Source organism: Boeremia exigua (genome assembly GCF_020726555.1).
Source record: "Boeremia exigua strain MPI-SDFR-AT-0100 chromosome Unknown C7974scaffold_12, whole genome shotgun sequence".
NCBI classification, from domain to species: Eukaryota; Fungi; Ascomycota; class Dothideomycetes; order Pleosporales; family Didymellaceae; genus Boeremia; species Boeremia exigua.
This window is the reverse complement of record NW_025763529.1, coordinates 1,412,602-1,437,416: the sequence shown is the minus strand read 5'-3', so window position 1 is coordinate 1,437,416 and position 24,815 is coordinate 1,412,602. Positions and strand designations below refer to the sequence as shown.

Genomic DNA, 24,815 nt, shown 5'->3' with positions numbered 1-24,815 from the left:
GCCCCGCACACGAGCCACACCAGACCCTGATTGCGCTACAATCACAGTCTTTTCCCTCGACCTCTGACGTTGTCCCCTCCCGGCCTTGCGCCTTTGTGCAACACCGCCTCGACAAGCCAGTCCATTTGTCCACGCGGCAAGACCGGCTTTGCCACTGCTGTGGCTTGTCATGCGCACTCACACGACCTGCAGAGCGTCGTCACCGCTCGAGCTTCGATTTATGCATGTTGACTTGCCGATTGGCTCGGTAGCCCCTGGCACGTGACAATGAACATTCAAGGTGGACACGGGTAATGACGGCAGTGGCTCTTTCAGATTCGTCCAAGACATTTGCAAGGGTCACATCAACGGACTGTGGGTGATCGCCAACTGTGCCTTGTGGCATACAATTCATCCACCCATATACTACATTACGAAGACAAAACATGCTCCAAACATCCGCCAGAAAGTGCGAGTCTAGGAATAAATGACTCGATGGTATAGAGCGAACGCAACGCTAAGAGGAATGAAGCAGTAGCTAGGGACTGGACTCATTACGCGCGATGAGCCCAGTCAGCAAGCTGGTTCCCAGAGTCCATTGACCCCTGGTTCTTCTCGTGGTGGCTTGTGATTGCCATGCCAGCACCGCTGTGGTGCAGTGAGTGCATCGACATGCCCTCGTCCACGTCATCTTGAACCTTCAGTTCACGGGTGAGCTCAACGTAATCATACGCGAATTCACCGATCTCGACATCATCGATACCGAGGGCCTCCTCTTCTTCTGTAGCGCGCAGGCGGAGCGCAGGCACGAATTTGCCAATGAAGTCAAGTGCACCGAGGATCAGACAGGTACCGACGAATGAGTATGCGCCGCCAGCGAGCGAATCGGCAAGCTGGTAACCGAGTTGCACCCAGTTGTGGTTCAGCCAGCCACCGGGGATGACAGTGTAGCCGTCGAGATGAGCTATGTAATCACTGGGAGCCATTAGTCATGCGTATAGAGCGAGAAGAATAGCAACTTACGCAGCAAAGAAGGCGGTGAGGATGTTGCCGATAAAACCACCAACACCATGGACGGCGAAGATGTCAAGAGCGTCGTCGGCGCGAAGGAAGTACTTCAGCTTAGTTGCGTAGTTGCAAGCAACGCCACCAACAGCACCGAAGACAACTGCTGCCCAAGGAGGTACGTATCCAGAGCCAGGTGTAATCGCGACCAAACCAGCGATCACACCCGAGCAGAAGCCGACTGTCGACCACTTGCGTTCCAGACGGTAGTCGACTAGGCACCATGTAATGCCGCCCACGCAGGCAGCGAGGTTTGTGCACACAGCCGCCATTATGGCGCGCAAGTTCGCAGAAAGCGCCGAACCAGCATTGAAACCGAACCAGCCGACCCACAGGAAGACAGTGCCGATAACAATATGGGTGACGTTGTGGGGACGGTAGTTCAGCTCCTGAGTTCCGTGACCGCTACGCTTACCCAACATGTATGAGTAGGCGAGAGCGGCAGTACCAGAGGCAATATGGACAGGTGTGCCACCAGCGAAGTCAAGGCCGCCCAATTGGAAGACCCAACCAGAAGAGTTCCAGGTCCAGCAGGCAATGGGATCGTAGATAAGAGTTGACCAGACGAACATGTAGATGATGCAAGGAAGCATGCGACCACGTTCTGCTACGGCACCAACAGCAAGGGCAACACTGTGAACATAATTAGTAGGCGTCCAATATGCAACGAGAAAGGAATCAACGTACGTGATAGCAGCAAACATGCCCTGGTAGATGCAGAACATCAGGTCGGGAATTCTCGAACTTCCAATAGACGGAGCACCAAGCACGTCCTTCAATCCGACATTATCAAGGTTACCGATGTACTTTCCCGCTGTGTGCGAGAAAGCCAACGAATAACCCCAAAGAAACCATTGGAAGCTGATAACCGCCGTAGCCATGACACTCAGCCATAGCAAACTGAGGGCGGACTTTCGTCTCGCGAGTCCAGAATAGAAGAAGCTACCACTGCGTCAGCCCAAACGTGCCAAAATCATTGGCGGTGAAACATACCCAACTCCCGGAATCATGAGCAGCACCAACGCCGTAGACGTGAGCATCCAAGCGATATCGCCCGCCTAGTCGCATTAGCCCCACATCCAGCAGTCCCATCACACGATCAACTCACATCGTAAAAGACATTGAGGTTGTACAACCTGCTATCGCCTCCGGTAGCAATGGTCGCATTGTTAAATACCTCCAGGGGCGTAGTGGGGTCCGCGCCAGAGGAAACAGGGTCCATGATGGCGATCCTTTATAGTAGTCGTGACTCTGTTCAGTATGCGGGGGATCCGAGCAGGCGGTTGTGGAGCCAACGAGATGAGGGGCGGAGAGCTGAAAAGTAGTGCACGAGGGCCTACACAATATGTACAAATTACGGGCGTCGAGAGAGAGAACGGAGTGGGTAGACGCGTGCTGAAGGTCTGCGCCGGCTGATCTCCAATCGTGCTGGGATCTCGGAGAAAGTGGCGCGTGCCGGCCGTACAGCGAAAAGCAAAGATGGACAATGCGAACCCGGCTGAATATCAGCGGCTTCAAGAGAATAAGAACGAAAGACTGGTAGATAAGGAACTGCTGACGACGGATCGCGCCTGGGCATGTTAGAAGGGGCGTGATAAGTATATAACTATAACTACAATGGCTCTCGCTCCTGTCATTCCGCCTTCATGCATCTGGCTATGTCCCGCGAAGCTCGGACGCGGTCGAGAGAACAAGCATCGACCCCAGAAGACGCCAGAAGCCACGCGGTGGGGTGTCAGATAGTGAGGGAAGGCAGCCAATGTGCGTTAGTAATGCGGTTGGTATCACGGAGGGCGTGCCGCTAGCCAACTTCGTGGGATGCGCCTTCACAGGGCTCGGAGCTCGCCAAGGGCCACTCAGAGCAGATGTGCTCTAGTACATTTAATTCTAACATTGCCGGAATGAAGGCTGCAGCAGCTCACGCAGGTGCAGACAGAAAATGACAAGCGCGTTGGCAGAGCACAATGCTCGAATTTGGTCAGCCAATGAGGTGCACGAATTCCTTATCTTTCGCCCGCCTCGAATGATGTTCCGAGGCGACATGGGGACAATTGGGACAGGGGTCATATCTCTGGGCGCGCCTCTTTTGGACGACGATCGAAACAGCCTTTGAGTATATGAAAGATGTACTTCAGTCTCGAGCACCCATTGCATCGTTTTGTGAAGATCTTGAACTGCCCAGAGGCTTGGACGTTCCCTTCACCATGGCAAGTACCTAATTCGAGGCGAGCATGATGGCCGACGGCCTTCGCAGAGGCTTATCAGCACCGTCGACATGTTTCAGTCCCCAATACTCCTTTCCGGATGCGAACCTCCAAGCCACCCCGCGGACGGACCGCAACTTCAACGGGCAAGCAAGCGAGCTCATAGGCCCCCCGTTGCTCTCATATGCTCATGCCTTCACCAGGATACGTGCTGCAGGACGAGCGCACGGAGGCGGTGTTAGAAACATCCAAGAAGGTTTGCTTTTTTGGGTCGCCTCCGACATTGTCGAATCTAACGTGCTTACGACCTGAGCACTTGCTTCAGGGGCCCATCAAGCAGGAGATATCTTGCCGTGTCTGCATCCTAAACATCCGCAGCACATTTCGACACCCGATCTTTTGAAATATTGAATCGTAGTGCCTTAGTATCCGGATGGACCGGAAGCGCTGCTTACTGTTGAGCTTTGAATTGAAAGGGCGATCAATTCTGTGATTCACTGCACACAGGCACGTCCAACCAGCCACTTGGTAAGACACAGGGGCTCTATGTCATTAGAGCGCTTCTATGCACTTGAATGGAGCATGTCAATTGTGATTCTGCAGTTCAACCGATAAGCATGGACTGGACCCTACGAGAGTGCCAAGTGGCCTGGGTGCAGCGTGTACCCACGTGTGAAAGATCCTCACGTGTCACGGGCCACTGCACTTGAACTCCTTGAACCAAAAGCCACGGTGAGAGAAGGATATCATGATCACGAGATATGGAAACTTTCTGATATAGGTGTGTGCGCCGCTGAAGCTCATCGAAGGTTCCACACACTCTGCAGTACCGAAATGATAGAGCCTGTGCTCGTGTAATGGTTTGATCCTGTAGCGGCTTTGTCATAGCCATAAGGTCGTCCGATGAAGGACATGCTCCTTTCCGGCTCGATACTTCGGGTGTTCACTCGCCTTCATCTGAATAGCGATGTATCGTGCGCAGATGTTACAGCGTAGCCTGATCCTGGATCCAACGCGATGGAACCAGTGTCTGTACTGTGCTTACACCTGTGAAGATCTCATGAAACGGCATAGCATGAGGCGCAGTGCGCAGGTGCCGTGCCTAAGAGAACCTGAGCTTTGACCCGCGACGAAGGGGGCCAGAGCAATCTAAACGCTGCTTTCCACTCAGGCATTATACATACGACGTATACCATTACGATATCTTCAAGGGTGTAACGGTGTGTTTGATCCTGCAGGTGTGCTTCCTCCAGGGGTAGCAGTGTCAGTCCCAACCTTTCTCTTCTTTTTCTTCTTCTTGGGTATCAGAGCAGGCGGATTAGTCAGTGCGGCGCGTAACGACAGATATGACCCGCAAGTGAGGCATAGATTGTCTGGTAGGTTGGGGTTGCAGAAAACTGCGTACTGTTAGTTGGTAGGTCGGCACAGAGGAACCCGATCACTTACTGCTCAAGCACACACTGCAAACAAAGCCAATATCGACAACGTTCCTGTGGCAAAAGCAAGCTGCTCGGAAGTCGACGCCGCCAGCGCTTGGGACCACCAGGCTTGCACGTGCTGTTACGTCTGGTAGAAATGCCATCATGAGATACTGTAGCAGACCTTCTGGCCGCTCAGGCTTCATATATACGCCGCCTGTTGCATCACTAGCCTGCTGCAATAGGACTGTATCACCAGCTAACTTCAAGATGTCGATTGGGATCTTCTTCCGTTGTGCAGCGAAGATCGAGTTCATGACTGGGATGTATTGGTTGGCGAGATCTCCAGATACCGAGACGATGAGTATGCGAGATGTGAGAGACACACGATCGACGTGAATGTTTTCAGCGTCTGCAAGGGCCGCCATGGCATTCTCGGTACCCGAGGCGACTGGCGCATGTAGAAGGGTGGACTTCGAGATGTATGTGAGGGCGAGTGACAGCGCACCACCAATAAGGGTCGTTGGTGTCGCGGCCAGATGACTCTCGTTTGTCTTATCCAAGAGCTTCGCGAAATTCTGCAAGATAGTACTCTCCACAACGGCAAAGGGTCGGTACTTATTGGGGCTGTCCTGATATGACCCCCCAGCCGCGCTGCCGTTCACATTCGTGTTTCCGTTGGTTTCGCCATTCGGTATGGATCGTGCATCGGATTTCGTTGGGTACAGAAAGCTTGTCTTGTGCGAGTGTGCCGCTATGACAGCTACCTCGTTTGCGTTTCCGGACGCCAAGTGTGCGTTGATGAAGATGAGTATGTTGGCCAGGGCGGCTGAGAGGGAGAGCGTCGATGTTAGATGTGCCCATGCGTGGGGATTTGTATCGAGTACGATCGCGAGCAGAGAGGGAGGTGGCGCTGTTTACAGTCAGCTAAAGAACTGCACGAGGCCTAGGATAGTTCGACCTTCTTCGGTCTTCAAATGACGATCTGAGCCGTCGATGTTATTCATCTTGACCTTTCAAAGATTATCAGCTCGAGGACTTGGACAACGAGCGACTACAGAGTGGTCAGAAGCATGACACCTGGCAATTTATTGCGCCAACGTTTGTGTAGTTGATCTGTTGTTTGAACAGTTGCTGGTGCTTTGTCTGACATGAGGAAGTCGCGACTGAGCTACACTTTCTGGCCGTGCGCGCCTGCATGACGCGCCGGCATGTGGAAACGCATTTCGAATTGAGAGCCATTAAGCTTGATTTCGCATGGATGCCAGTATAGTAGCTTCACGTGCTGATGCTCCCTCGTCTAAAGAAGCTATTTGCAGAACACCAACGTCTCGCTGTGTAAGCGATTCTCACAACGGTGGAAGGTCAGGAGGACCAGTGTACCATCATCTTACTGGAACGTCAAAGCCACATAAGCGCTATGGTATCTCGCAAGCTCGTCTAGACAGTTGCGACGCGACGTTCCGGAGGTGTTCGGTATTTCATAATGGTGGTAGCACTGCACATCTGCTCAGCGTGCAGTTCCGTCAAGTTGTCTCCAGAGATGCTTGCATCGGGACATGGCCAATGACGATCGGCCCTCGGGCCCAGACATCCGAACTTTAGGTTGCTCGTTAGTAAGAGGAGTAGAGTCAGGAGATGTGGTCGATGCGAGATGGATCACTCGTTGCAACCGAGGCATCATCTACGCGTCTCCTCACGGTGGACCCTGAGCGACGTCGATCGCACCGCCGTTAACATGCCTAAGTCTCTCCACCCATCTGACATCAGCAATAGGTACAGTGTCACAGACGTTTGGTCCTGCAGGTTCTCCATAGTTTACTAGACAGTCCGTCGTCCTGCGTTACTGTCCTTACTTCCTTGACTGGATTCTTTGAACCACACTTCACCTCCAAGCGTATCAATTATCTTACTGCAGAGAACGATATGAAATCGGAAACCATCCGCCGTGTCAACGGTTACGAGCACGATGCATACACGTACTATCCGGTCGTGATTATCGGTGCCGGAGCCTCTGGCATTGCCATGGCTTGTCAGCTGAAGCAGCAGCTTGGATTCGACCAGTTCCGTGTATTTGACAGACAAGCAGGAATTGGAGGCACTTGGTGGATCAACAGATATCCTGGAATTGCTTGGTAAGTCTTCAATTATACGATTACAACCAACGACGTCTTCAGCCATCAAGGGGAGGCATTGCTGCTAGCCCTCCAAAGACATTATCGACTGATCATCCACCACGAGTGATCGTTGCTAACCTCCGATAGCGACGTGCCAGCGATGTTCTACTCGTTCTCGTTTGCACAAAATTCTGAGTGGCGCTCGTTCTACCCACCTGGGCGTGAGATCGTGAAATACTACCACGAAGTATGCGAGAATTACCGCATTACTGACAAGATCGAATGCAACACCGACGTCGCAGGCTGCAGATGGCTGGAAGACGAGAAGCTGTGGGAGGTCACACTACGTCGCATGACAGCAGGCATGGGCGACCTCTCGTACAAGGACCGCGCAAAGGTCGTGCAAGAAAAAGGTGAACACGCCGTGTATTCTGAGACGGAGATTGTCAAGTCAAAGATTGTCATCAGCTGTGTGGGTGGTCTTGTCGAACCCAGAGGCTGGCCCGACGAGATTCCTGGCCTAGACAGGTTCAAAGGGAAAGTTTTCCATTCCGCAAGATGGGACGAGACCGTCGACCTGCAGGACAAGAACGTAGTCGTCGTCGGTACGGGGTGCAGTTCTGCGCAAATCGTCCCGAGGCTCCCTCATGCCCCGTACAACGCGAAGTCCGTCACTCAGCTTATGCGATCGCCGCCCTGGGTCGTGCCTTCGGTAACCCCGCCTGGTGGTGATGAATGGTGGGAGAAGAATAGCTCTAAGGTTTTGGGCTCTATTCCTGGGCTAAGAGGATTCCTTCGATTCATGATTTTTCTTGGTGCTGAGGGAAGCTTTCTCAAGCTCTTCCCAAACACTCCGTATGCGGAAAAACACCGCAAGCTCTATGAAGCCAATACTCTAGCGTGGATGAAGAAGACCGTACCTGAAAAGTACCACGAGATTTTGACACCAGACTATGGGGTTGGCTGCAAGAGGAGAATCTTCGATAAGCGCTGGCTGAAGAGCCTCAATGACTCCAAGATCGAGTTGACAACAATGCCACTGACGCGCTTGACAGAGAGCGGCGTCATTCTTGGGCCTGGCGCAACCTACCCTAAGGATGCAAAGAAGGAAGACTACCCTGAGCGAGAAGTCCCTGCTGATGTGGTCGTGCTTGCGAACGGCTTCGACACCACTCGATGGCTGCACCCTATTCGTGTGGCAGGAAAGGAAGGCAAAGACCTGGTCGAGGTCATGGAGGAGCGAGGTGGAGCGCAGGCCTACCAAGGAACAGCAATGGATGGCTTCCCCAACTTCTTCCTTATCTTCGGCCCCAACACAGCAACTGGTCACTCTTCTGTTGTAATGGCCAGCGAGAACATGGTCAACTACAGCTTGAACTTCATCAAGCTTATTCTTAACGGCGAAGCAAGCACTGTGGACGTTAAGAAGGAAGCCGAGATGAGTTATACGAGAGAGCTGCAGGGAGCTCTCAAGAACACTGTTTGGCAAAGCGGCTGCTCATCATGGTACTACACCAAGGACGGCTGGAACTCGACTGTGTATCCATACACTCAGATCGATTTCTGGCGACGATGTGCTTTTCCCAAGTACGGCGACTGGAACATCGCATACACAAGTAGGGGCACGTCGAGAATTAGACGGACAAGAGCATTGCGCCTGCTCAGTATGACCCTCGCCATCGTGGGTGTGTACCGCTGGCGCAAGCATGGGATGGAAGTCAAGGACATCAGAGCGGTATTGTTGAATGCTCTCCAGGGCTTGCTCGCGACTGCAGCACGTGCCTGGGCATTGCTGAAGGACCAGGCGCATCTGTAAGGATATGTATTGAGATATCGTAGTGCGTTCCCACAAGATCTTGGTACTTGAAACATGCCAGTGACATCCACGCCTCATAATCACAGCAACAACCCTACGCACTCTATACGAAGTATGCACAGCGTGTTTCTGGAGTGAGGCGTGTTTCGGAGGCAGTCACGATTCTTACGTGACACCAAACCAGGCTGATCGGACATGATTTGTCGGAAACAGGGGCGGAACGCCTAGCTCACAGCTCCGCATGGGAGGCGAAGGCCTTCATTCACCAGGTTCCCCACTCGCAGCCGACCTCGGGAACTGCTGCACGCATCAGCAGGACCCTGACTTTGACACGACGCTGCACATACCGAGACATCACAGCCAGCACAACACAACGACATCTTGCCCGCGCGCATCGCACGCTGCGCCTATCGACACGATTGACACAAGGTAGTGGATCACCGGACCCACTGCGGAATCAACAGCCGTGCGTCTCAAGGACGTCATTTGAAAAGGGACTTGCCTAGCATTTAGCATTTGCCCTGCACGACCACAATCATGCCGGAAGCCACACGCAGACTGTTATACCAACTAAACAGACGCTGGGTCTTTGGCAAGATAGTGAGCAGCTTCCCTTCCCTTCCCTTGTCGCCCGTGATGTTCAGCTGTCCTCGCGCGTACGCCTCTGCGCATTCTTGCCCTTATCGCTCGTCTTCGCCAACTGCTAATAATCCCCCGTAGCCGCTCCTGCACTCGATCGTCTTCCTCGTCCAGATCATGGCTGTCTCGCTCATTGCCCGCAAGTACAACAGCTACTATGCGCAGCGCCCGGTGCTTACCACCATGATCACCAACGCGGTATGTGTCCTCAGCCAGCACCGCTTGCAGACCGCATCGTGCACCCTATATAACCATATACATCGTGCAAAGCCTGATACTCTCGTAGATTCTGGGTGGTATCGCAGATACGGTAGCCCAAACCTTGACTGCTGTCCGTGAACGCGCCAATCGCAAAGGCGGCGCCGGCAAGGACGACTTCCTCGCGATCGAGATCCATGATCTCGACCGCCGCAATCCGTGGCCCGATCACGACATCATTCCAGACTCCAAGAAGCTGCCGCCTCCCTTCGACTTCGAGCGCACGATTCGCTTCATGTCCTACGGTTTCCTTATGTCACCTATCCAACACCGCTGGTTCGGCTTCCTGTCCAAGACATTCCCTATCACAAAGATCGGCAGTCCGTGGGTCCCAGCGCTCAAGCGTGTTGCGTTCGATCAATTCCTGTTCGCCCCGGCCGGTCTTGCAGCCTTCTTCACATACATGACCATCGCCGAGGGCGGTGGAAAGCGCGCGGTGCAGCGCAAGTTCCAGGATGTGTACGTCCCTGCGCTGAAGGCCAACTTCCTGATTTGGCCTACTGTGCAGATCATCAACTTCAGGGTCATGCCCATCCAGTTCCAGATTGTACGCTCTATGCCCCTTTCTCGCAATCTTCGCTAACGCTTCTATAGCCCTTTGTTTCCACCGTTGGTATCGCCTGGACTGCGTACCTCTCGCTCACCAACTCTGCCGAGGAGGCGTAAACGGATCCTCCATCGAACGGCTTCCTTGTATATGTATCCCTGGTTCGCATACGGTCGGGTCATGGTTGCGGCATTGTGGGATACCCCTGAACTTCTGCTCTGAGCGCTTCTGCATAGGAATGGTTGGGTCAAAACTGTTTGGCGTTGACGGCATTTTATGCGGCGTTCTGTCTATTCGCTCCTCGGAGATGCTTACTCGTATGCTCCCAGGTCTTTGTTGCTAGAGCGCAATCACATCACATTAAGAACACTCGGCATCGCAATTGTCATGCTAAAATAGAATTGAACAGAATAGCTTGAGCGCACAAGCTTAAGTTTTGTGGTGGTCGTTGTTTGACATGTGCCTAATTCCCACATATCGACAGTGATATCATGAGACACTATTGCCGTGTTCATGTAAGTCACTTCGAGTCACATTGCTGTGACGGCGACAGTGGAATTTTCGTCCGATACGTGGGTTTCACTGACACAATCCCGGGGGAGACGAGCAATAATTAGCGCTTCTAGGAGGTCTGTAAGACTCGCTGTTTCCTCAAGCACCGTTTGCTGTTCACAATCGCGCAGCTCGCCACTTCACCTCACCCCACGCCTCAGCCTCACCCCTAACAAATCTCTACAAAGCCGCCCATCCCCAAAGTTCACATCCACAACCATGCCATACACTGTGACAGATGGGCTACCCCAAGAAGACCTTGCTAAAGCTGAAGAAATCGCAACCAACATAGTACCAACCCCCACCCACCCAGCAACACCTCTCACTAACCCACCCCAGATCTCACACATGCAAGGCCAAGTCGCCGAGCAGACGGGCGTAGGCGTCCAGCAGCCCTACGCGTGCGGTAGATTCGACGTCGAGCATTCCAAGGACGGGTGCATGTTCGTCGCGCAGCTGATGTTCTATCCTTCGTCAACGGACGGTGGCGGGAGTGCTAAGCCGAGGGTGCTGGAGAAGGGGAAGAGCGAGGTGGATGTCGTGGATGCGTTGAAGGTGCTGAGGCATTTTGTCGATCCGACAAGGTTGGAGTATCTGTTTGCGTGAGAGGTGGTGACAGCATGTGCTTGGGCTGAGTGGCTTCAAAGTTCTTATTCAAAAGCCCTACTCTTTCGCCGGTGTACAATATAGTCAGATGGTTTGTTTTCTGGTCTGTCTTATCTCGTTTGGTTGACGCTTCTGAGGCTTCAGTGGCTCCATCCTTCTTCATTTACATAGCGAATATGCAATGAGTTGGTATGTACTACAGGGCCGTTGATACTCATAATACAGCAACGAGATAACGAGGTAAGTAGCCCATTAATCTCGGCCACTTCATATGATGATGGTTACGAATAAGGTAAGAGCAAAAAAGCCTCTGCTGTGAAACTGGGCAAGCAACAGTCAGGGATCAGCAATGAGGATCGTGCAGAGCCTCATACGGGTCCACACGGGCCCAGAACTTGCTCACAGGTGATGAGCAGAAAGTCACATTTTCTCGGCCGCGGGAATGCTGTTTTGGCCAAGCTACTCGCCGGTTTCGTAAATCTTGAGAGCCCCTCATCAGGTAGGGCCGTCACCCCACTAAACGTCACTAGCTCTCAGAGGGGTCGCGCTCAACAACAAATACTCAGCCTGAGCCCGCAGGTTAAGCTTCCTACACTTCACCTGTCAAATTGTGAGTATTTCTCAAGTCTTCGGTGTTCGAGGACTGCTTTCAGTTGTTCCCGCTCGTTCAATCGATACTTCAAAGCTATAGAACAGCTTCGCTGACCTCGCCGCGATCACAGTACTCACATAACAACCATGTCTCTCTCCAACAAGCTCTCTATCGCCGATGTCGACCTCAAGGGCAAGCGCGTCTTGATCCGTGTAAGTAGAAGCCAGCTCTGAAGCTCAATGCCAGCGCAGTCACTAACGGAGAGCTATGCAGGTCGACTTCAACGTCCCGCTCGACTCGGACAAGAACATCACCAACAACCAGCGCATTGTCGGTGCTCTCCCCACCATCAAGCATGCCATTGAGAACGGCGCCAAGGCCGTCATTCTCATGTCCCACCTCGGCCGCCCGGATGGCAAGCCGAACGCAAAGTACAGTCTCAAGCCGGTTGTTTCCGAGCTCGAGAAGCTGCTCGGTAAGAGCGTGACCTTCACGGACGACTGTGTCGGCAAGCAGGTTGAGGAGACCGTCAACGGCGCCAAGGACGGCCAGGTCATTCTTCTCGAGAACCTGCGCTTCCACGCTGAGGAGGAGGGCAGCTACAAGGATGAGGAGGGCAAGAAGCAGAAGGTCGACAAGGCTAAGGTTGAGGAGTTCCGCAAGGGACTCACTGCTCTTGGTGATGTCTACATCAGTGAGTGCTGCCGCGCCATATGACTATGGAGTTTCTTTGCTAATAGTCCACAGACGATGCTTTCGGTACTGCACACCGTGCTCACAGCTCCATGGTCGGCGTCGACCTGCCCCAGAAGGCATCCGGCTTCCTCGTCAAGAAGGAGCTCGACTACTTCGCCAAGGCCCTCGAGGAGCCCAAGAGGCCCTTCCTCGCCATCCTTGGTGGCGCCAAGGTCTCTGACAAGATCCAGCTCATTGACAACCTGCTCGGCAAGGTCGACAGCCTGATCATCTGCGGTGGTATGTCTTTCACATTCAAGAAGACCCTCGAGGGCGTCAAGATTGGTGACTCCCTGTTCGACGAGGCCGGCAGCAAGACTGTCAAGGACCTTGTTGAGAAGGCCAAGAAGAACAACGTCAAGATTGTCCTGCCCGTTGACTACATCACCGCCGACAAGTTCGACAAGGATGCCAACACAGGGTACGCTGAGGACAAGGATGGCATTCCCGATGGCTGGATGGGTCTTGACTGCGGAGAGAAGTCGATCAAGCTCTACAAGGAGGCTATCGGCGAGGCTCAGACCATTCTGTGGAACGGCCCCGCCGGTGTCTTCGAGTTCGAGAAGTTCGCTGCTGGCACAAAGGCCACACTCGACGCCGCCGTCGAGGCCGCACAGAGCGGCAAGATTGTCATCATTGGTGGAGGTGACACAGCCACAGTTGCCGCCAAGTACGGCGTAGAGGACAAGCTGTCCCACGTCTCGACTGGTGGTGGTGCGTCGCTCGAGCTGCTCGAGGGCAAGGACCTGCCCGGTGTTTCTGCTCTGTCAAGTAAGTAAGCCACTTGCTGCAGGGAAACCAAGGCTCAAAATCGGAAGGTATATCCCCGAAGTTATGATTGATGTAGTTTAATTTATTTCCATCTCGAGACAAGCTCATTGTCCGTCGTTGACTTCTGGTTCATGACCTATGATTATGATGCTCGTGATGCCACAGATTCACTCTGCGCAAACATGATGATCATCCGTTGTCCCACAGCACTTCGCGCGCTCTTTGCACGGCCCGCGGGCTATCGTTTGTCTTGCCGTCGTGTTTGAACGCTTCATTTGCCCAGCTTCTTCAACTCATCCCTGTCAAACATTAGCCCTCGCCTCCCAAAAAGCAGCCATCAGCCCTCAAACTCACCTCAGCTGGTTAGCAAAGTCCTCGGTGGTGTCATCATCGTCCCAGCTCTCCTCCCACAGATGTGTCTTGTCGCCGTGGGTCTGTGTCTCGTCCTCGCCCCAATCTGTACCTAGTCAGCTGCCGCTCTCCTCAAGCTTCCGCTTCTCGGTGCTTCTTACCCTCGACCGGGAAGTCCTCGAACTCGTCGTCTTCCTCAAGCTGAGGCGCTGGCTTGGCGGCGGCGGCCGGTTGCCCGTTCGGTGCGTCGCTGGCGGCGGCTTTTGTTGTGGAAGCTCCGGCTTGTGGTGCGCCAGACATATTTGCGTGTGTGGGGGTTGAATGTGCGGTTGGTGGTGGGGGTGGGTGCGGGCGAGGTTGTTCGGCGGACGTCGGTGCTGTGAGACGGCGATGTTGAATGATGCGGCTCCAACGCGCCCACTGGCGCGAGTCACGTGCGCGGGGGTTGCTCACTGGTCGCCCGGCAGCGCGTGCTGCTTTGACCGCCGATCAGTGCAAGCATTCGCTGACGTGTGGATTTCGCCTTGTTGCCGTTGTGAAACTGTTCGCGGTGCCCATGGCTTCGCTTTGGCCGCGGGATTATCCATCCATGACGAGCGTCATCGGCTGCCGCGAGTTCTACTTAGCTCGGTGACAGTCAGCTTCATCCGTCAGCTCCGCTTTCTCCATAGGCGGCGCATTTACGCTCGCTATCTTTAGTCCCGCTCCGCCTTGACCGGAGTTTTGAATACAATCGAGTGCTTTAACTTCCGCTCCACTTTCCTTCCTTTCCTTCCTTTCCTTCTTGCGTGCTTCACCTTTGTGTAGTAGCATATTTGTCCGCACACTGAGTAGTCAGTATGGTTCTCGGATGGCTCGGTGGCAAGGGCAAGGTGGCGCCTACCCATAGCAGAAGCTTGACGGCGATTGATGAGCTTGCTCAAAGTGCGTACGGCGAACGATTTTGGCAGACTGACACTGACATAAGACAGTTCAAGATGCCATGAGCGGTACGATAGCCGCAATTTAAGACCATGAACATAGACTGATGGCACGCGAGCAGCTGTCACCCACATCATGGCCGATGACATCGACAGCGCAAAGGAGCATCTTCAAAAAGGGCACTCGCCATTTCACCAGGTGTGCAATATCCACGAGGTGTTACTTGTGCATAGATGTGGAAACTCACAGAGTCATAGCTGGGAGTTGGTGTTTGCATGTTCATGCGAGCAACGTTGGGCTTCGAGCAAGATGTTATGCGTGAAGGTCTGAATGTCAAAGCTGGGGAACCGGGAAGCATTTGTGCTGACATGGTGTAGCCAACGACATGCTTTACGCTGCAGAGAACGGCGCATACGACAGCCAGCGACGAGTCGCCAAAGACGTAAACGCATTCCGTTCGAGCATCTACCCGCCAGGAACCGAATATGCGGTATGCCAGGCGGAGGCACAGTTGATGAGCGCTGTTGTCGGCGTGTTGAACGAAAGCTTGACCGAAGCCTTGAAAAGTTTCTATAAGCTGCGGAAGGCGTACATAACCTTGGAGTCAGTGATGGAGGCGGAACGGACGTTTCTGCGTACAAAGAGTACAAGCAGTCTGAATTCTTCGGCGACGTCTCGCGCATCGTCGAAGCCAGCGTCAATTCGATCTACGGGGGGCAGCACCTTGAAGAAGCCGTTGTCGAAGACTGGCTCGCTTCGCAAGTCTGCCAATTCGTCGACCACAAGTTTGAAGAAGACTGAAATACCAGCCGTACCAGCGGATGCGAAGAAGAAGACTGGCGATAGCGATGACGATTTAGCTTTCGTCGACGCTGAGCAAGAGCGAGGTGCTCAGACTCCTCTGGAATACACTGGCCATCTCAACCTACCCGTTCAGGAGGGATCGATTGCTCTGGACAGCACGCAAAAAGATGTGAACATCAATGCCAGCACCGCACCAGGTCTCCCTACTGGCAATCCACAAGACACGTCTGTCCCTGATGTAATTGCCGATTTCGAGAACTTGGTGTTGAAGGCCGACAATGGGCAAGCCAGTGTATCCGAGTTCACTGATCACCCGATAGACGAGTTTATTATCTCCGGAGCTAGCTTCTGCTTTGGTATGTTGCTGGTCATCTTATCCATGGTTCCACCAGCCTTCGCATCTGTGCTCAAGGTCATCGGCTTCAAGGGCGACAAAGATCGTGGTCTGCGAATGCTCTGGCAGGCGACGAAGTTCAACAACATCCACGGTGCCATGGCCGGTGTCGTTCTGATGGGATACTTCAACGGCTTCGTTGGCTTTTGCGACATCATTCCACAGACCGGCGAGGGTGCGTACCCTGAAAGGAGATGCAAGGCGCTCATGGCGGAGATGAGGAGAAGATATCCTAAGAGTCATCTGTGGCTGCTTGAGGAGGCTCGCATGATGTCGAGAGAAAAGCAGCTGGAAACTTCTGTCGAGTACTTGGAACACCTTGCCGTATCGCCGTTCAAGCAGCTTGAGGCACTGAGCTGGTTCGAGCGAGCCCTGGATCTCATGTACTTGCATGACTACACCAAGACCAGTACAGCTTTCCAGACCTGTATCACGCTCAACAACTGGAGTCACGGACTGTACCATTACATCTGCGGAGCTTCCTATGTTGAGCTATACCGACGCGCCAAGGTCACAGATCCGGATGCTGCAAAGACCTACGCAAACAAGGCGAACGAGTTCTTCAAGCAGGTCATTCCTAACATTGGCAAGAAAAAGTTCATGGGTCGCCAGCTACCCTTCGACACCTTTGTTCACCGCAAGATCTCGAGGTGGGAGGCACGAGCAAAGGAGTGGAACTGCGACTTCATAGACGCCATCGGTGTTTCGCCCATCGAAGAAATGATCTACTTCTGGAATGGGTACAAGCGCATGCGCCCAGAGCATCTGCAGCACTCGCTTGAAAATCTCGCGTGGAGCGAATCGTCAGCAAACCCGCATTGGGCGAAGGAAGACCTGAACGAGAAAGCCATTCTTTCCACGCTCCGCGCCGTCACATTGCGATCTCTTGGTCAGACGGCCGAAGCCAAGGAGATGTTGCAGAAGGAGGTCATCAGTCATGACGCCACTGCGTTTGCGGGTACTTTGAAGGACGACTGGATGCCGCCAGTCGCGCGGTACGAGATGGCGGCGTGCATGTGGCAAGAGGCCGATGCCGATGGCAACCCGCAGGCACACCAGGATGAGTTGAATCAGTGCAAGACCTGGCTCGAGGCTGCAGGAAGCTGGGGCAGCTATGCTCTAGATGCAAGGTAAGGTTCGCTTATTTTTGTATCATGCAAAAACTGACAGAAAACAACAGAATCGGCATGAAAATCACAACAGGCAAGGGGACGTTGAGGAGATACGGCATCCAGATTTGAGCATAGCGTTCAACAATACATCATCATGGTGGATGCAATTGGTTGGATAGGAACATGCTCACTGCAAAACGAAGCAATGGAAGAACACGAACTAGAAGAAACCCAAAGTACAAAGGAAATAAAGCCGATTTTGAAGACTTCACAGCGCGGCTACACCATGCTGAAAACATCAAACTTTCGTCTACAGCCTACACAGCCTACACACTATACTTCCTATCATCTTCTTGCTTCCCTGTCTCCTTATACTTCTTAACGTCAACCCATTCCCCATCCCCATTCCCCTTCCCCTCCCCCTCCGCCTCACTGTCACACCCCGCATACACCTTGCCCTTCTTCTTCACCAACCACAGACCCATAGTCCTCTTGCTCTTCAGCGCCTGCTCCCTGGCCCTTCTTATCCCATCACTCTCACACGACTCATCCCACATCGGGAACGTCTCGCGCACAATCGGCACCTCTTTGCGCACCACCGGCTGCGGGGGCGGCGCGGCGACACGGAGCTTGTCCACCCAGGAGGCGGGCGCGCGGTTTGCGGTGATGCGTGATTCATCGGCGGCGATGCGCGACGGGAAGTGCCACATTGTGAAGTCTGTGGTGCTGCGCTCGCTGCGGTGGTGGATTACGCCGGGTGTGGTGTCGTTGTTACGGAGGATGGCTGGGAGCGGGGCGCGGCGGTACGATCTGTGGATGGGGAGGGGGGGCGAGACGGTATGGGGCGGCTGGGGCGCCATTGTGTAAGTGGTGTGGGAGGATGTCGTGGGTGCTGGAGGCAGTTTGTTAGTTTTGTGAGAGTGTTTACTGGTGGCTGGAAGCTCTTGATAGACGGTGTGGTAAAGTGTGTCAAGAAGCAGTAGGGGCTTGAGGGGTACATACTGGTGGTGTTTGAGGGCGGGAAGTTTTCAGTAGACTGTGTGGTATGGTGGTATTGTGGTATTGTGGGTGCTGGTGCGAGACCGGTATGTGTGGAGTGAGTCGAGTGACTTTGAAGGATAGAATAGAAGCCGCTGGGGTTTTATAATGTGTACAACAATTCAGTAGAGCTTGTAACATGGTTCACGAATTTGAGAAACAGAGATGAGGTGCCAATATAATTTTTGAACTGTGGTTGAGGGCTGCGAGGGTCATATGTCAACCATGGATGACCTTATCATGACTAACAACGAATCCGCTTCAAACATCCCTTCGCTCGATAGCAGCGTTCTTTTGGTCGGGGTTGACCGTGTATTCCTCGTGCTCGATCTGCCTCTTCTCGAGTTGGGCTCCACCATCGACGTGGTTCGCTCCACCGAACATGGCATCCATCTCCTCGAGGGCAACCTGCTTGGTCTCCGGGAGGAAGAACCAAACAAAGGCAGCCAACAGGATGTTGATTCCAGCGAACATGTAGAAGGCGTAGAAGCCCTCGTTCTGAAGGAAGAGTGGGAAGAACTGCTGGACGATCGAGTTGGCAACGTTCTGGGTCTGCGAGCACATGCCGACGGCCTGGGCGCGCACGTTCATAGAGAAAATCTCGGCGGTGTAGATCCAGACGGTAGCACCCCATGAAGGCTTGTCTGTTGATGTATTAGTAAGGGCTTCAGTGGAATCGGACATGTGATGACTTACAGAAGAAAGCGAACAGGAACATGAGGAAGACAATCGCAATACCGACGGGTTGCGACTTAGCTCCATCGTAGGAAGGTGTCTGGGTCTCGACCGAGGCGGCGATGACCATGCAAACACCCATACCGATACCACCGACAATGAACAAGAACTTGCGGCCGAAGCGGTCAACAGTCCAGGTAGCGTTGAGGGTGAAGATGATTCCGAATGTGGCATTGAGAGCGTTGATGAGAGCGATAGTGTCGGCGGCCTTGAAGACCTTCTTGTAGATGATGGTGGAGTAAGAGTTGAGAGTACCCTGTCCAGTAATCTGCTGACCGGCGTTGATGATCATAGCAAGGTACATGCGCTTGCGGACAGACTTGTCCTTCCAGAGAGCAGAGTAGCCGCTGGAGATGGCCTCAGACTCGAACTCAATAGCCTCGCGGATGGTGACGATCTCGTCATCGACCTCCTGCTCGGTGTCGCGCACACGCATCAGAGACGCCTTAGCACCCTCGTAGTTCTTGTTCTTCTGGATGTGCCAGCGGGGCGACTCGGGGATGAAGAAGACCTGAGACAGGATGATGATGGGCATAAGGATCTGGAATATGACAACCTGCAATGCGTTAGCGTTGGTACGTTTGTTGTCAGGAGCTACTTACCATGCGCCAGTCCCATTCACCGAGCTTCTTGGGGTGCTTGGAGCACGCGAAGTTGACCCAGTACGCGATGAAGGATCCGACAGAGTAGAACATCTGCCAGAACGACATGATCATACCACGAATCTCAGGAGGTGCGAGTTCACCGATGTAGATAGGACCAGCAGCTAGAAGGGTATTAGGTTGAGATACCATAGTCAATGAATCGAAACTTACTCAGTGCAAGACCTTGACCCAGACCGATGATGACACGACCAGCAATGAAGACACCGATGTTGCCACGGGGCGCGAAAGCTTGCATGAAAGTAGCGATGATGACGAGAACAGATCCAGTGGCCATGCCAACACGACGGCCGGCGTAATCAGCAAGAGGACCACCGATGAAGAAACCAGCTACAACAGCTCCGACAGTGTAGGCAGTGTTGATAGCTCCGATGGTGTTGGCATTGGGGTGGTTGAAGTAGGCGACCCAGTTCTTGGACCCTTGGACAGCGTTGAAGACTGAAGCATCGTATCCGTAGAGCACCATGCAGGATGCTGCGACAAGAGATACATACCTGGTGAATGTTAGACTCAACGTCTAAAGAGGAGTAGTGCTCGTAGCTTACCAGTTGTATGCTCTCTTGGAGGACACCATGGTTGCGGTTGTTGTCCTGATATGGAAGGGTTCGAAGTGATGACTCTTGTCAAGGTAGCTGTCGACGAGAACTCCGCAAAGGTCACAGCGAGGGTTCGTGGTGTCAGGGAGGTGGACAGTCTCTATGCAATATATACAACACTGCAGCACGGAACATGCTGCAGCCGCCCCATGTCAACCCCATAAACTGAGTACGCCTTCACCGTGTACTAAGGCCCTGACGCCCCCAGCATTGTACCACGAATCACAGTGCCAATGCTGCCACAAAAGCTTGCCCTAGAGGCCCCTTAGCCACAGGACCCGTACCGAGTGAATCTGGGGCCCCATCCTATGCTCTTCTTATCAGCCAATACTCCACATATCGGAAGGAAATCCTGTTGTTTGTTCTTCCACGAATGAGACTCTGGGCTAGGGGCCTGGGAAGCGGTAGCTGCAGGCATGTCCTGTGCTGATGTAACTCCGAAGCGACGTCTAGTATAGCGGCTAACCGAAAAATGGCTAGAGAGTACGGAAAAGTGTCCCCGATGGAGCAGTAATTCCACTCTGCCGCTCCCACACAAGCCTTGCCAGGTCCTGGAAGCAGTGGAAGAAAGCTTTTGGCGGATGTCTGGGCCTCTTGTTTCCAGTTCTCAACGCCACGAAACCTCTCGTCTTCGTTGGCATGAAGACATATTTTGCCGTGTGCTTCTCGCCGTACGCGACATTCTCTAGCCACAGACCATCTACTGGAAGGGTGAACCTTGGACACGATGTAGGAGCACTCCAAAAGTGGAGCCTCCCGGTAAACTGGGGCGTTGAGGCGTTGATATCGTGGAGAGAGGCCTCGTGCGCCAATCCCTCAACGTGTTGGACAAGCCGGGCACCGGCACTAGATGAGCACATGCTGATGCACACAACCGAAGACTGCAACGCGGCGGAACAACTGACAACCACTGGGAAAGTACCAGTACCGAATGGTCGACGACACGCGCCGAATGCCGAAATGAACCTTCCGGGGGAGGCTCACCTGCATGAACTGCGAATTACACTCATCTAAACAACAATCCGCATCAATGGAGCCTTTATCAGTGACATTCGGCCATAATGACGTTCGGTCATAACGACATGCGGCCGCTTCCTGCGCACAGGTGAGGTCCACCGACGAGGTCCACAGATGAGGTCCACACGCACCTCTTGTCAAAGCTTACTCTCCATGATCACGTGACGCTCCGCCCCGCAGGCCGGGCTTTTCCTTCGAGACCCCTCAGAGAATCTCACCGCCCGCCACCGACTAGCCCCATCCACGCCGCTGCAAAATAATCGCCCTTGACCCAAACGCCAAAGCCGACGCGCCCAGCACATATCCAAGATGCCTTCAGGACAGGGAGGTGAGTTCGCCGCACATAGCTGCTGCCGTTGCAACGCACTGCGTTGCAAGCCACTGCGAGTCCGAGTGTGGGCTGACATCAGGCAGCGGGTACAAACCCCATCCACAACAAGAAGCCCAAGAAGAAGCCCGCCGCGGAGCTCGACGACGAGGACGTTGCGTTCAAGGCCAAGCAGCAAGCCGGTGCGTCCACGATCTCTATCCTGTGCCCCGCTGTCACACGTGCGGCTCAGCCTTGCGGGCTGCGAGACTGCAACAAAGAATCGAATGTGAGGGACGTGTGCTGACTGCGAGACAGACAAGAAGGCGCGCGAGGACATGGCCAAGAAGGCTGGCGGCAAGGGCCCCATGAACACCGGGCAGCAGGGCATCAAGAAGTCGGGCAAGAAATAAGCGCGCCGTCCTGCGTTGATGAGATACCAAGGGATGAGAGTTGGAGTAGGGGTTTCTGAGCACACACCGAGCGTATAGACAGTCACGAATGCACGGGCAACGATCATACGGCCAAATCTCTTGTCTACTGTGGTATGTGTGAGGCAGTGTTACTTACATTAGGGATGAGAAGGGCGAGCATGGGAGACTACGCGATTATTACATGCTGCCCAGGGTATGCGAGCGTCTTCTTGTTGGCGCTGTATGCTTTCAGGCTCTTCAGCTTGAACAGCTGCTCTGCGTTCTTCCACGCCAGACAGTCCCACTCTTCGTCCGTTAAGAACTCGCTTTCTTTTAGCTCCGTCATCAGCTCCCGACCTCGCTCTTCAAGCGGATAGTTGCTTGCGTAGAGTACCCGGTCCATGGGGATCTGCTCCAATAGCGTGCGCATGCTTGACAGGTCCAGGACGTCGACTGTCGTGAGGTAGATGTTGTGCTGCCAGACGTCGAGGAAGCTGCGTTTCGGCTTGTCGTCGGTAGGAAAGCTATCAAGGACTGTCTCGATGCGCAGGAGCAGTGAAGGTAGTGTGCCTGGATGCGCGATCACTAGTCGCAGGTGCGGATACCGATCGAAGACGCCGTTGAAGTAGAGGCGTAGAACGAGCATGGGCGATGCAGCGTGCGAGTTGTGCAAGTTCATGACGAGCGGAGCAACGACGCTGGCAGGCAGGTCGTGCGTATACTCTGCGATCTGCACACGTCAACTCCACGTCGTCGACTACGAGATACCTCCTCCCACGGCAGATTCGCGACGAACCTGATTTCCACTCGGCCACCCTTCTCGCAACATAATCGGCGCCTCAAGTCTCTGCGCCATGGCCCACACCTCGTCGTACCCTGCGTCCTCCAGCCCACTACCGGCTGCGACAACACCGCCCACGAATTTCGACTTGACGACACACCTCTGCAGTTCTCGCGCTGCATCTGCCCCCTCGCCATGTCCGCTAGATAGCAGTGCCAGCGGCACTATCTTGTCGTCCTGTATCCGTGTGCCAACATCCAGCGCATCGTTGAGTCTCATACACGTCTGCAGTGTAGCTGCGACAGGGATATGCGAGATCACCTGTGTGGAGTGGCCGAGGGTGCGCATGTTTCGGATGCGAGGGCGACCGAGGTTATTCAATTTGACAACGGTAGATTGTGATAAGAGCTCGAGCGCTGGCAGGGACGGTGAAGATGGAATCTTGAGGGCTGGTGAGAGGAAGGACTCGACGCATGCGATGAGAGGGAAGGGTGCAGCTGGCTGGTTGCTCATTTCAGTTGTGACTCTAGGTGATGATAAGAATAAGTTTAACCGAGGGGGAGAAGACTTGTGCAGGATGCTCGTCGGAGTCTGAAGTGCGAACGCTGTAGGCATCAACGTGTGAGGTGTATATTCGCCATGGCGTGGTCAACATGTGCAGCTGGAGGCAGAGGGAAGGCGCGAACTGAGCAAGGTAAGAACAAGGTACAGCAAGCATTGTGCCTTGTATGAAACGATTGAATTCGCAGTATGTATGTCATGAAAGTTGATAAACCCTCGTTGCACATCTACTCCAGATTACCGCTCTGTCGAACAAAAGATCAAGCCGTATTTGCTCGTCAGTGTTCCTCCTCTTCTTGCGCCATGATGCTTCGTCGCGCCAGCGATACCAGCGCGGCAGCAAAGTGTGGCGCATGCTCAGTAGTAACGTCAACGGACCCTAACAGGTCCTAATAAGAATGTGCGAAACTCTTCCAACGCTTGGTCAAGTAATCGCGAATTGAAGTTGCTCGCTGGCATAGTGTCGTAACTGTCATAAAAGTCGTAACATGTGGCGCAGTTGATGCGCCTCAGCCTTCCCCTGCTCAGCTTACGCGACGGACCTTCTTGCTTCCAAGCGTGAAGGCACGACGTCTGATCGAGCCTAGATGACTCTCGTGCTGGGTGGGGCTTGTTGGGCTTTGGGTACTTTCGCTCCCGGAACGGGCGTTGCTGTTGGAGGACTCGGAGGATTGGGACGAGGACCTCTTACGCCCTTCCTCAGCAAGAATGTCGTCCAGGCTGACGTTGAGGTGCGGGTGTGTGATTGGGACCTCTTCAAGGTTCTCGACGAATTTGGAGGCCATTGCCGGGGAAGTTTGTTGGTAAAAGATGAAGTGGCGATAGTAAGAGTGTCGTGGTGATTTGGGAGGTATCTTGGTAATTCGAGGATTATAGTAAAGTTGACAAGCAAGGGACTTGATGTACTTTAACTATGTCACTGTAGCGTTGTGGTAGGATGCTTTCAGGGGTAATGTAGTGCAGTGGTCCAGACTCCGTGGAGTTGCGTGAAGGCAATAAGGTGCAGTAGTACAAGACTATAAGGCTTGCAACGGTATGAAGGGTTCGAGCGAACGACTGATGGAGCGAACGGATGTAGCTTTATTGGAATTCACCAAAAACAAAGCTTCGCACGACCGGGGCGGCGCAGACTTTTTAAAGTTGCCTGGCACGCGGCATGCTCAGACACAGAACATGCGGACGCAATGTGCAGACGCTTGAACCGGGTATCCGAGCGCGGATCGCTCAGGTCTCGATGCCTAACGGGTTAAGCTAAGTGCAGGGATGACGACGGCGGGGTCCTTTGAAGGGCCCAGACGACCTGCATTGCCGGAAACGTTGCAGCAGCGATTCGTGCGGACCCTGCCGCGGCACACGTTGAGTGCCCGAAATAGCTGCGAACACATGTCCGAGACTGTTGTGCTCAGTCTTCTTCGCCTCCAGGGCGTTCTGCGGACGTCCGCATAGTCGGAGACCGAGCCCAACGCAGTAGCCCGTTACGCAAAGGGCTTGGATAGACGTGATCACCCGTTCGGCTGCCAACGGGTGGATGAATTGCAAAGCACACGCGCAAGCCTGTCGCCACCATCTGGTGAGTCAACCCCAGGGCGGTGGTGGCACATGTACAGGATCAGCGCGATCAACGCCTTCTCCGCAAAAACACCAATGCTCGTTTGCCTTTGCTTTATCAGAGTGCAGATTCCATATCTAATGCGTTCCACACCGTTCCCCGCACTCACGCATGGTGTTTGATTCGCTCTTTCTCACAGTTGCCGCTGGCTACGAGGTCAGTCTCGTGTTCGACAGCCATGACGTAAGTCACTTCACAGCCTCCACACATCTTGG

General features: G+C 53.7%; 10 protein-coding genes across 10 annotated transcripts; 5 read left to right on the top strand and 5 right to left on the bottom strand.

The window, feature by feature from the left end:
- Nucleotides 1-83: 83 nt before the first annotated feature.
- On the bottom strand, nucleotides 84-2,478 carry C7974DRAFT_63951 (ammonium transporter-like protein). Its single transcript, XM_046146996.1, has 5 exons — nucleotides 2,153-2,478; nucleotides 2,038-2,102; nucleotides 1,732-1,986; nucleotides 1,003-1,677; nucleotides 84-954 (listed from the first exon to the last, which is right to left on the bottom strand). Exons 1-5 carry the CDS (start codon nucleotides 2,264-2,266, stop codon nucleotides 534-536), a joined length of 1,530 nt encoding a protein of 509 aa, XP_045992965.1. The 5' UTR covers nucleotides 2,267-2,478; the 3' UTR covers nucleotides 84-533.
- Nucleotides 2,479-4,297: 1,819 nt separating this feature from the next.
- C7974DRAFT_63619 (RNA polymerase II transcription factor B subunit 4) lies at nucleotides 4,298-5,798 on the bottom strand. Its single transcript, XM_046146995.1, has 3 exons — nucleotides 5,628-5,798; nucleotides 4,695-5,579; nucleotides 4,298-4,645 (listed from the first exon to the last, which is right to left on the bottom strand). The coding sequence occupies exons 1-3, from the start codon at nucleotides 5,671-5,673 to the stop codon at nucleotides 4,455-4,457; spliced, it is 1,122 nt and encodes a 373-aa protein (XP_045992964.1). The 5' UTR covers nucleotides 5,674-5,798; the 3' UTR covers nucleotides 4,298-4,454.
- A 515-nt stretch (nucleotides 5,799-6,313) lies between these two features.
- On the top strand, nucleotides 6,314-8,638 carry C7974DRAFT_63485 (uncharacterized protein). Its single transcript, XM_046146994.1, has 2 exons — nucleotides 6,314-6,801; nucleotides 6,931-8,638. The coding sequence occupies exons 1-2, from the start codon at nucleotides 6,593-6,595 to the stop codon at nucleotides 8,597-8,599; spliced, it is 1,878 nt and encodes a 625-aa protein (XP_045992963.1). The 5' UTR covers nucleotides 6,314-6,592; the 3' UTR covers nucleotides 8,600-8,638.
- Nucleotides 8,639-8,884: 246 nt separating this feature from the next.
- Nucleotides 8,885-10,488, top strand: C7974DRAFT_403739 (uncharacterized protein). The gene is made up of 4 exons (XM_046142871.1): nucleotides 8,885-9,199; nucleotides 9,320-9,436; nucleotides 9,525-10,043; nucleotides 10,091-10,488. Exons 1-4 carry the CDS (start codon nucleotides 9,137-9,139, stop codon nucleotides 10,160-10,162), a joined length of 771 nt encoding a protein of 256 aa, XP_045992962.1. The 5' UTR covers nucleotides 8,885-9,136; the 3' UTR covers nucleotides 10,163-10,488.
- Nucleotides 10,489-11,614: 1,126 nt separating this feature from the next.
- Nucleotides 11,615-13,373, top strand: C7974DRAFT_403735 (phosphoglycerate kinase; the record flags this gene model as incomplete). The annotated part of the gene is made up of 4 exons (XM_046142870.1): nucleotides 11,615-11,811; nucleotides 11,924-12,005; nucleotides 12,067-12,487; nucleotides 12,541-13,373. Coding segments are annotated over exons 2-4 (1,250 nt in total), but the record flags the coding sequence as incomplete, so codon positions are not given.
- Nucleotides 13,374-13,570: 197 nt separating this feature from the next.
- On the bottom strand, nucleotides 13,571-13,950 carry C7974DRAFT_417505 (DSS1/SEM1 family-domain-containing protein; the record flags this gene model as incomplete). Its single annotated transcript, XM_046144083.1, has 3 exons — nucleotides 13,571-13,598; nucleotides 13,654-13,756; nucleotides 13,812-13,950. The coding sequence occupies 3 exons, from the start codon at nucleotides 13,948-13,950 to the stop codon at nucleotides 13,571-13,573; spliced, it is 270 nt and encodes an 89-aa protein (XP_045992960.1).
- A 539-nt stretch (nucleotides 13,951-14,489) lies between these two features.
- On the top strand, nucleotides 14,490-17,010 carry C7974DRAFT_417504 (outer membrane protein Iml2/Tetratricopeptide repeat protein 39; the record flags this gene model as incomplete). Its single annotated transcript, XM_046144082.1, has 6 exons — nucleotides 14,490-14,574; nucleotides 14,622-14,639; nucleotides 14,693-14,769; nucleotides 14,829-14,895; nucleotides 14,949-16,899; nucleotides 16,950-17,010. The coding sequence occupies 6 exons, from the start codon at nucleotides 14,490-14,492 to the stop codon at nucleotides 17,008-17,010; spliced, it is 2,259 nt and encodes a 752-aa protein (XP_045992959.1).
- Nucleotides 17,011-18,180: 1,170 nt separating this feature from the next.
- C7974DRAFT_417502 (MFS sugar transporter-like protein) lies at nucleotides 18,181-19,890 on the bottom strand (the record flags this gene model as incomplete). Its single annotated transcript, XM_046144081.1, has 5 exons — nucleotides 18,181-18,563; nucleotides 18,616-19,210; nucleotides 19,257-19,420; nucleotides 19,470-19,810; nucleotides 19,862-19,890. The coding sequence occupies 5 exons, from the start codon at nucleotides 19,888-19,890 to the stop codon at nucleotides 18,181-18,183; spliced, it is 1,512 nt and encodes a 503-aa protein (XP_045992958.1).
- Nucleotides 19,891-21,238: 1,348 nt separating this feature from the next.
- C7974DRAFT_417501 (translation machinery associated TMA7-domain-containing protein) lies at nucleotides 21,239-21,649 on the top strand (the record flags this gene model as incomplete). The annotated part of the gene is made up of 3 exons (XM_046144080.1): nucleotides 21,239-21,257; nucleotides 21,344-21,439; nucleotides 21,555-21,649. 3 exons carry the CDS (start codon nucleotides 21,239-21,241, stop codon nucleotides 21,647-21,649), a joined length of 210 nt encoding a protein of 69 aa, XP_045992957.1.
- Nucleotides 21,650-21,836: 187 nt separating this feature from the next.
- On the bottom strand, nucleotides 21,837-22,943 carry C7974DRAFT_319649 (uncharacterized protein; the record flags this gene model as incomplete). The annotated part of the gene is made up of 2 exons (XM_046138719.1): nucleotides 21,837-22,379; nucleotides 22,446-22,943. The coding sequence occupies 2 exons, from the start codon at nucleotides 22,941-22,943 to the stop codon at nucleotides 21,837-21,839; spliced, it is 1,041 nt and encodes a 346-aa protein (XP_045992956.1).
- Between the last annotated feature and the right edge of the window lie 1,872 nt (nucleotides 22,944-24,815).

Coding starts and splice junctions, on each gene's coding strand:
- C7974DRAFT_63951 (XM_046146996.1), bottom strand. CDS start 2,266: ATGGACCCTGTTTCCTCTGGCGCGGACCCCACTACGCCCCTGGAGGTA. Junction 2,103..2,152: donor ACCTCAATGTCTTTTACGAT/GTGAGTTGATCG, acceptor TAATGCGACTAG/GCGGGCGATATCGCTTGGAT. Junction 1,678..1,731: donor GGCATGTTTGCTGCTATCAC/GTACGTTGATTC, acceptor TTATGTTCACAG/TGTTGCCCTTGCTGTTGGTG.
- C7974DRAFT_63619 (XM_046146995.1), bottom strand. CDS start 5,673: ATGAATAACATCGACGGCTCAGATCGTCATTTGAAGACCGAAGAAG. Junction 5,580..5,627: donor TCATTTGAAGACCGAAGAAG/GTCGAACTATCC, acceptor GACTGTAAACAG/CGCCACCTCCCTCTCTGCTC. Junction 4,646..4,694: donor TTGCAGTGTGTGCTTGAGCA/GTAAGTGATCGG, acceptor AACAGTACGCAG/TTTTCTGCAACCCCAACCTA.
- C7974DRAFT_63485 (XM_046146994.1), top strand. CDS start 6,593: ATGAAATCGGAAACCATCCGCCGTGTCAACGGTTACGAGCACGATGCA. Junction 6,802..6,930: donor AGATATCCTGGAATTGCTTG/GTAAGTCTTCAA, acceptor AACCTCCGATAG/CGACGTGCCAGCGATGTTCT.
- C7974DRAFT_403739 (XM_046142871.1), top strand. CDS start 9,137: ATGCCGGAAGCCACACGCAGACTGTTATACCAACTAAACAGACGCTGG. Junction 9,200..9,319: donor GCTGGGTCTTTGGCAAGATA/GTGAGCAGCTTC, acceptor AATCCCCCGTAG/CCGCTCCTGCACTCGATCGT. Junction 9,437..9,524: donor CCACCATGATCACCAACGCG/GTATGTGTCCTC, acceptor ATACTCTCGTAG/ATTCTGGGTGGTATCGCAGA.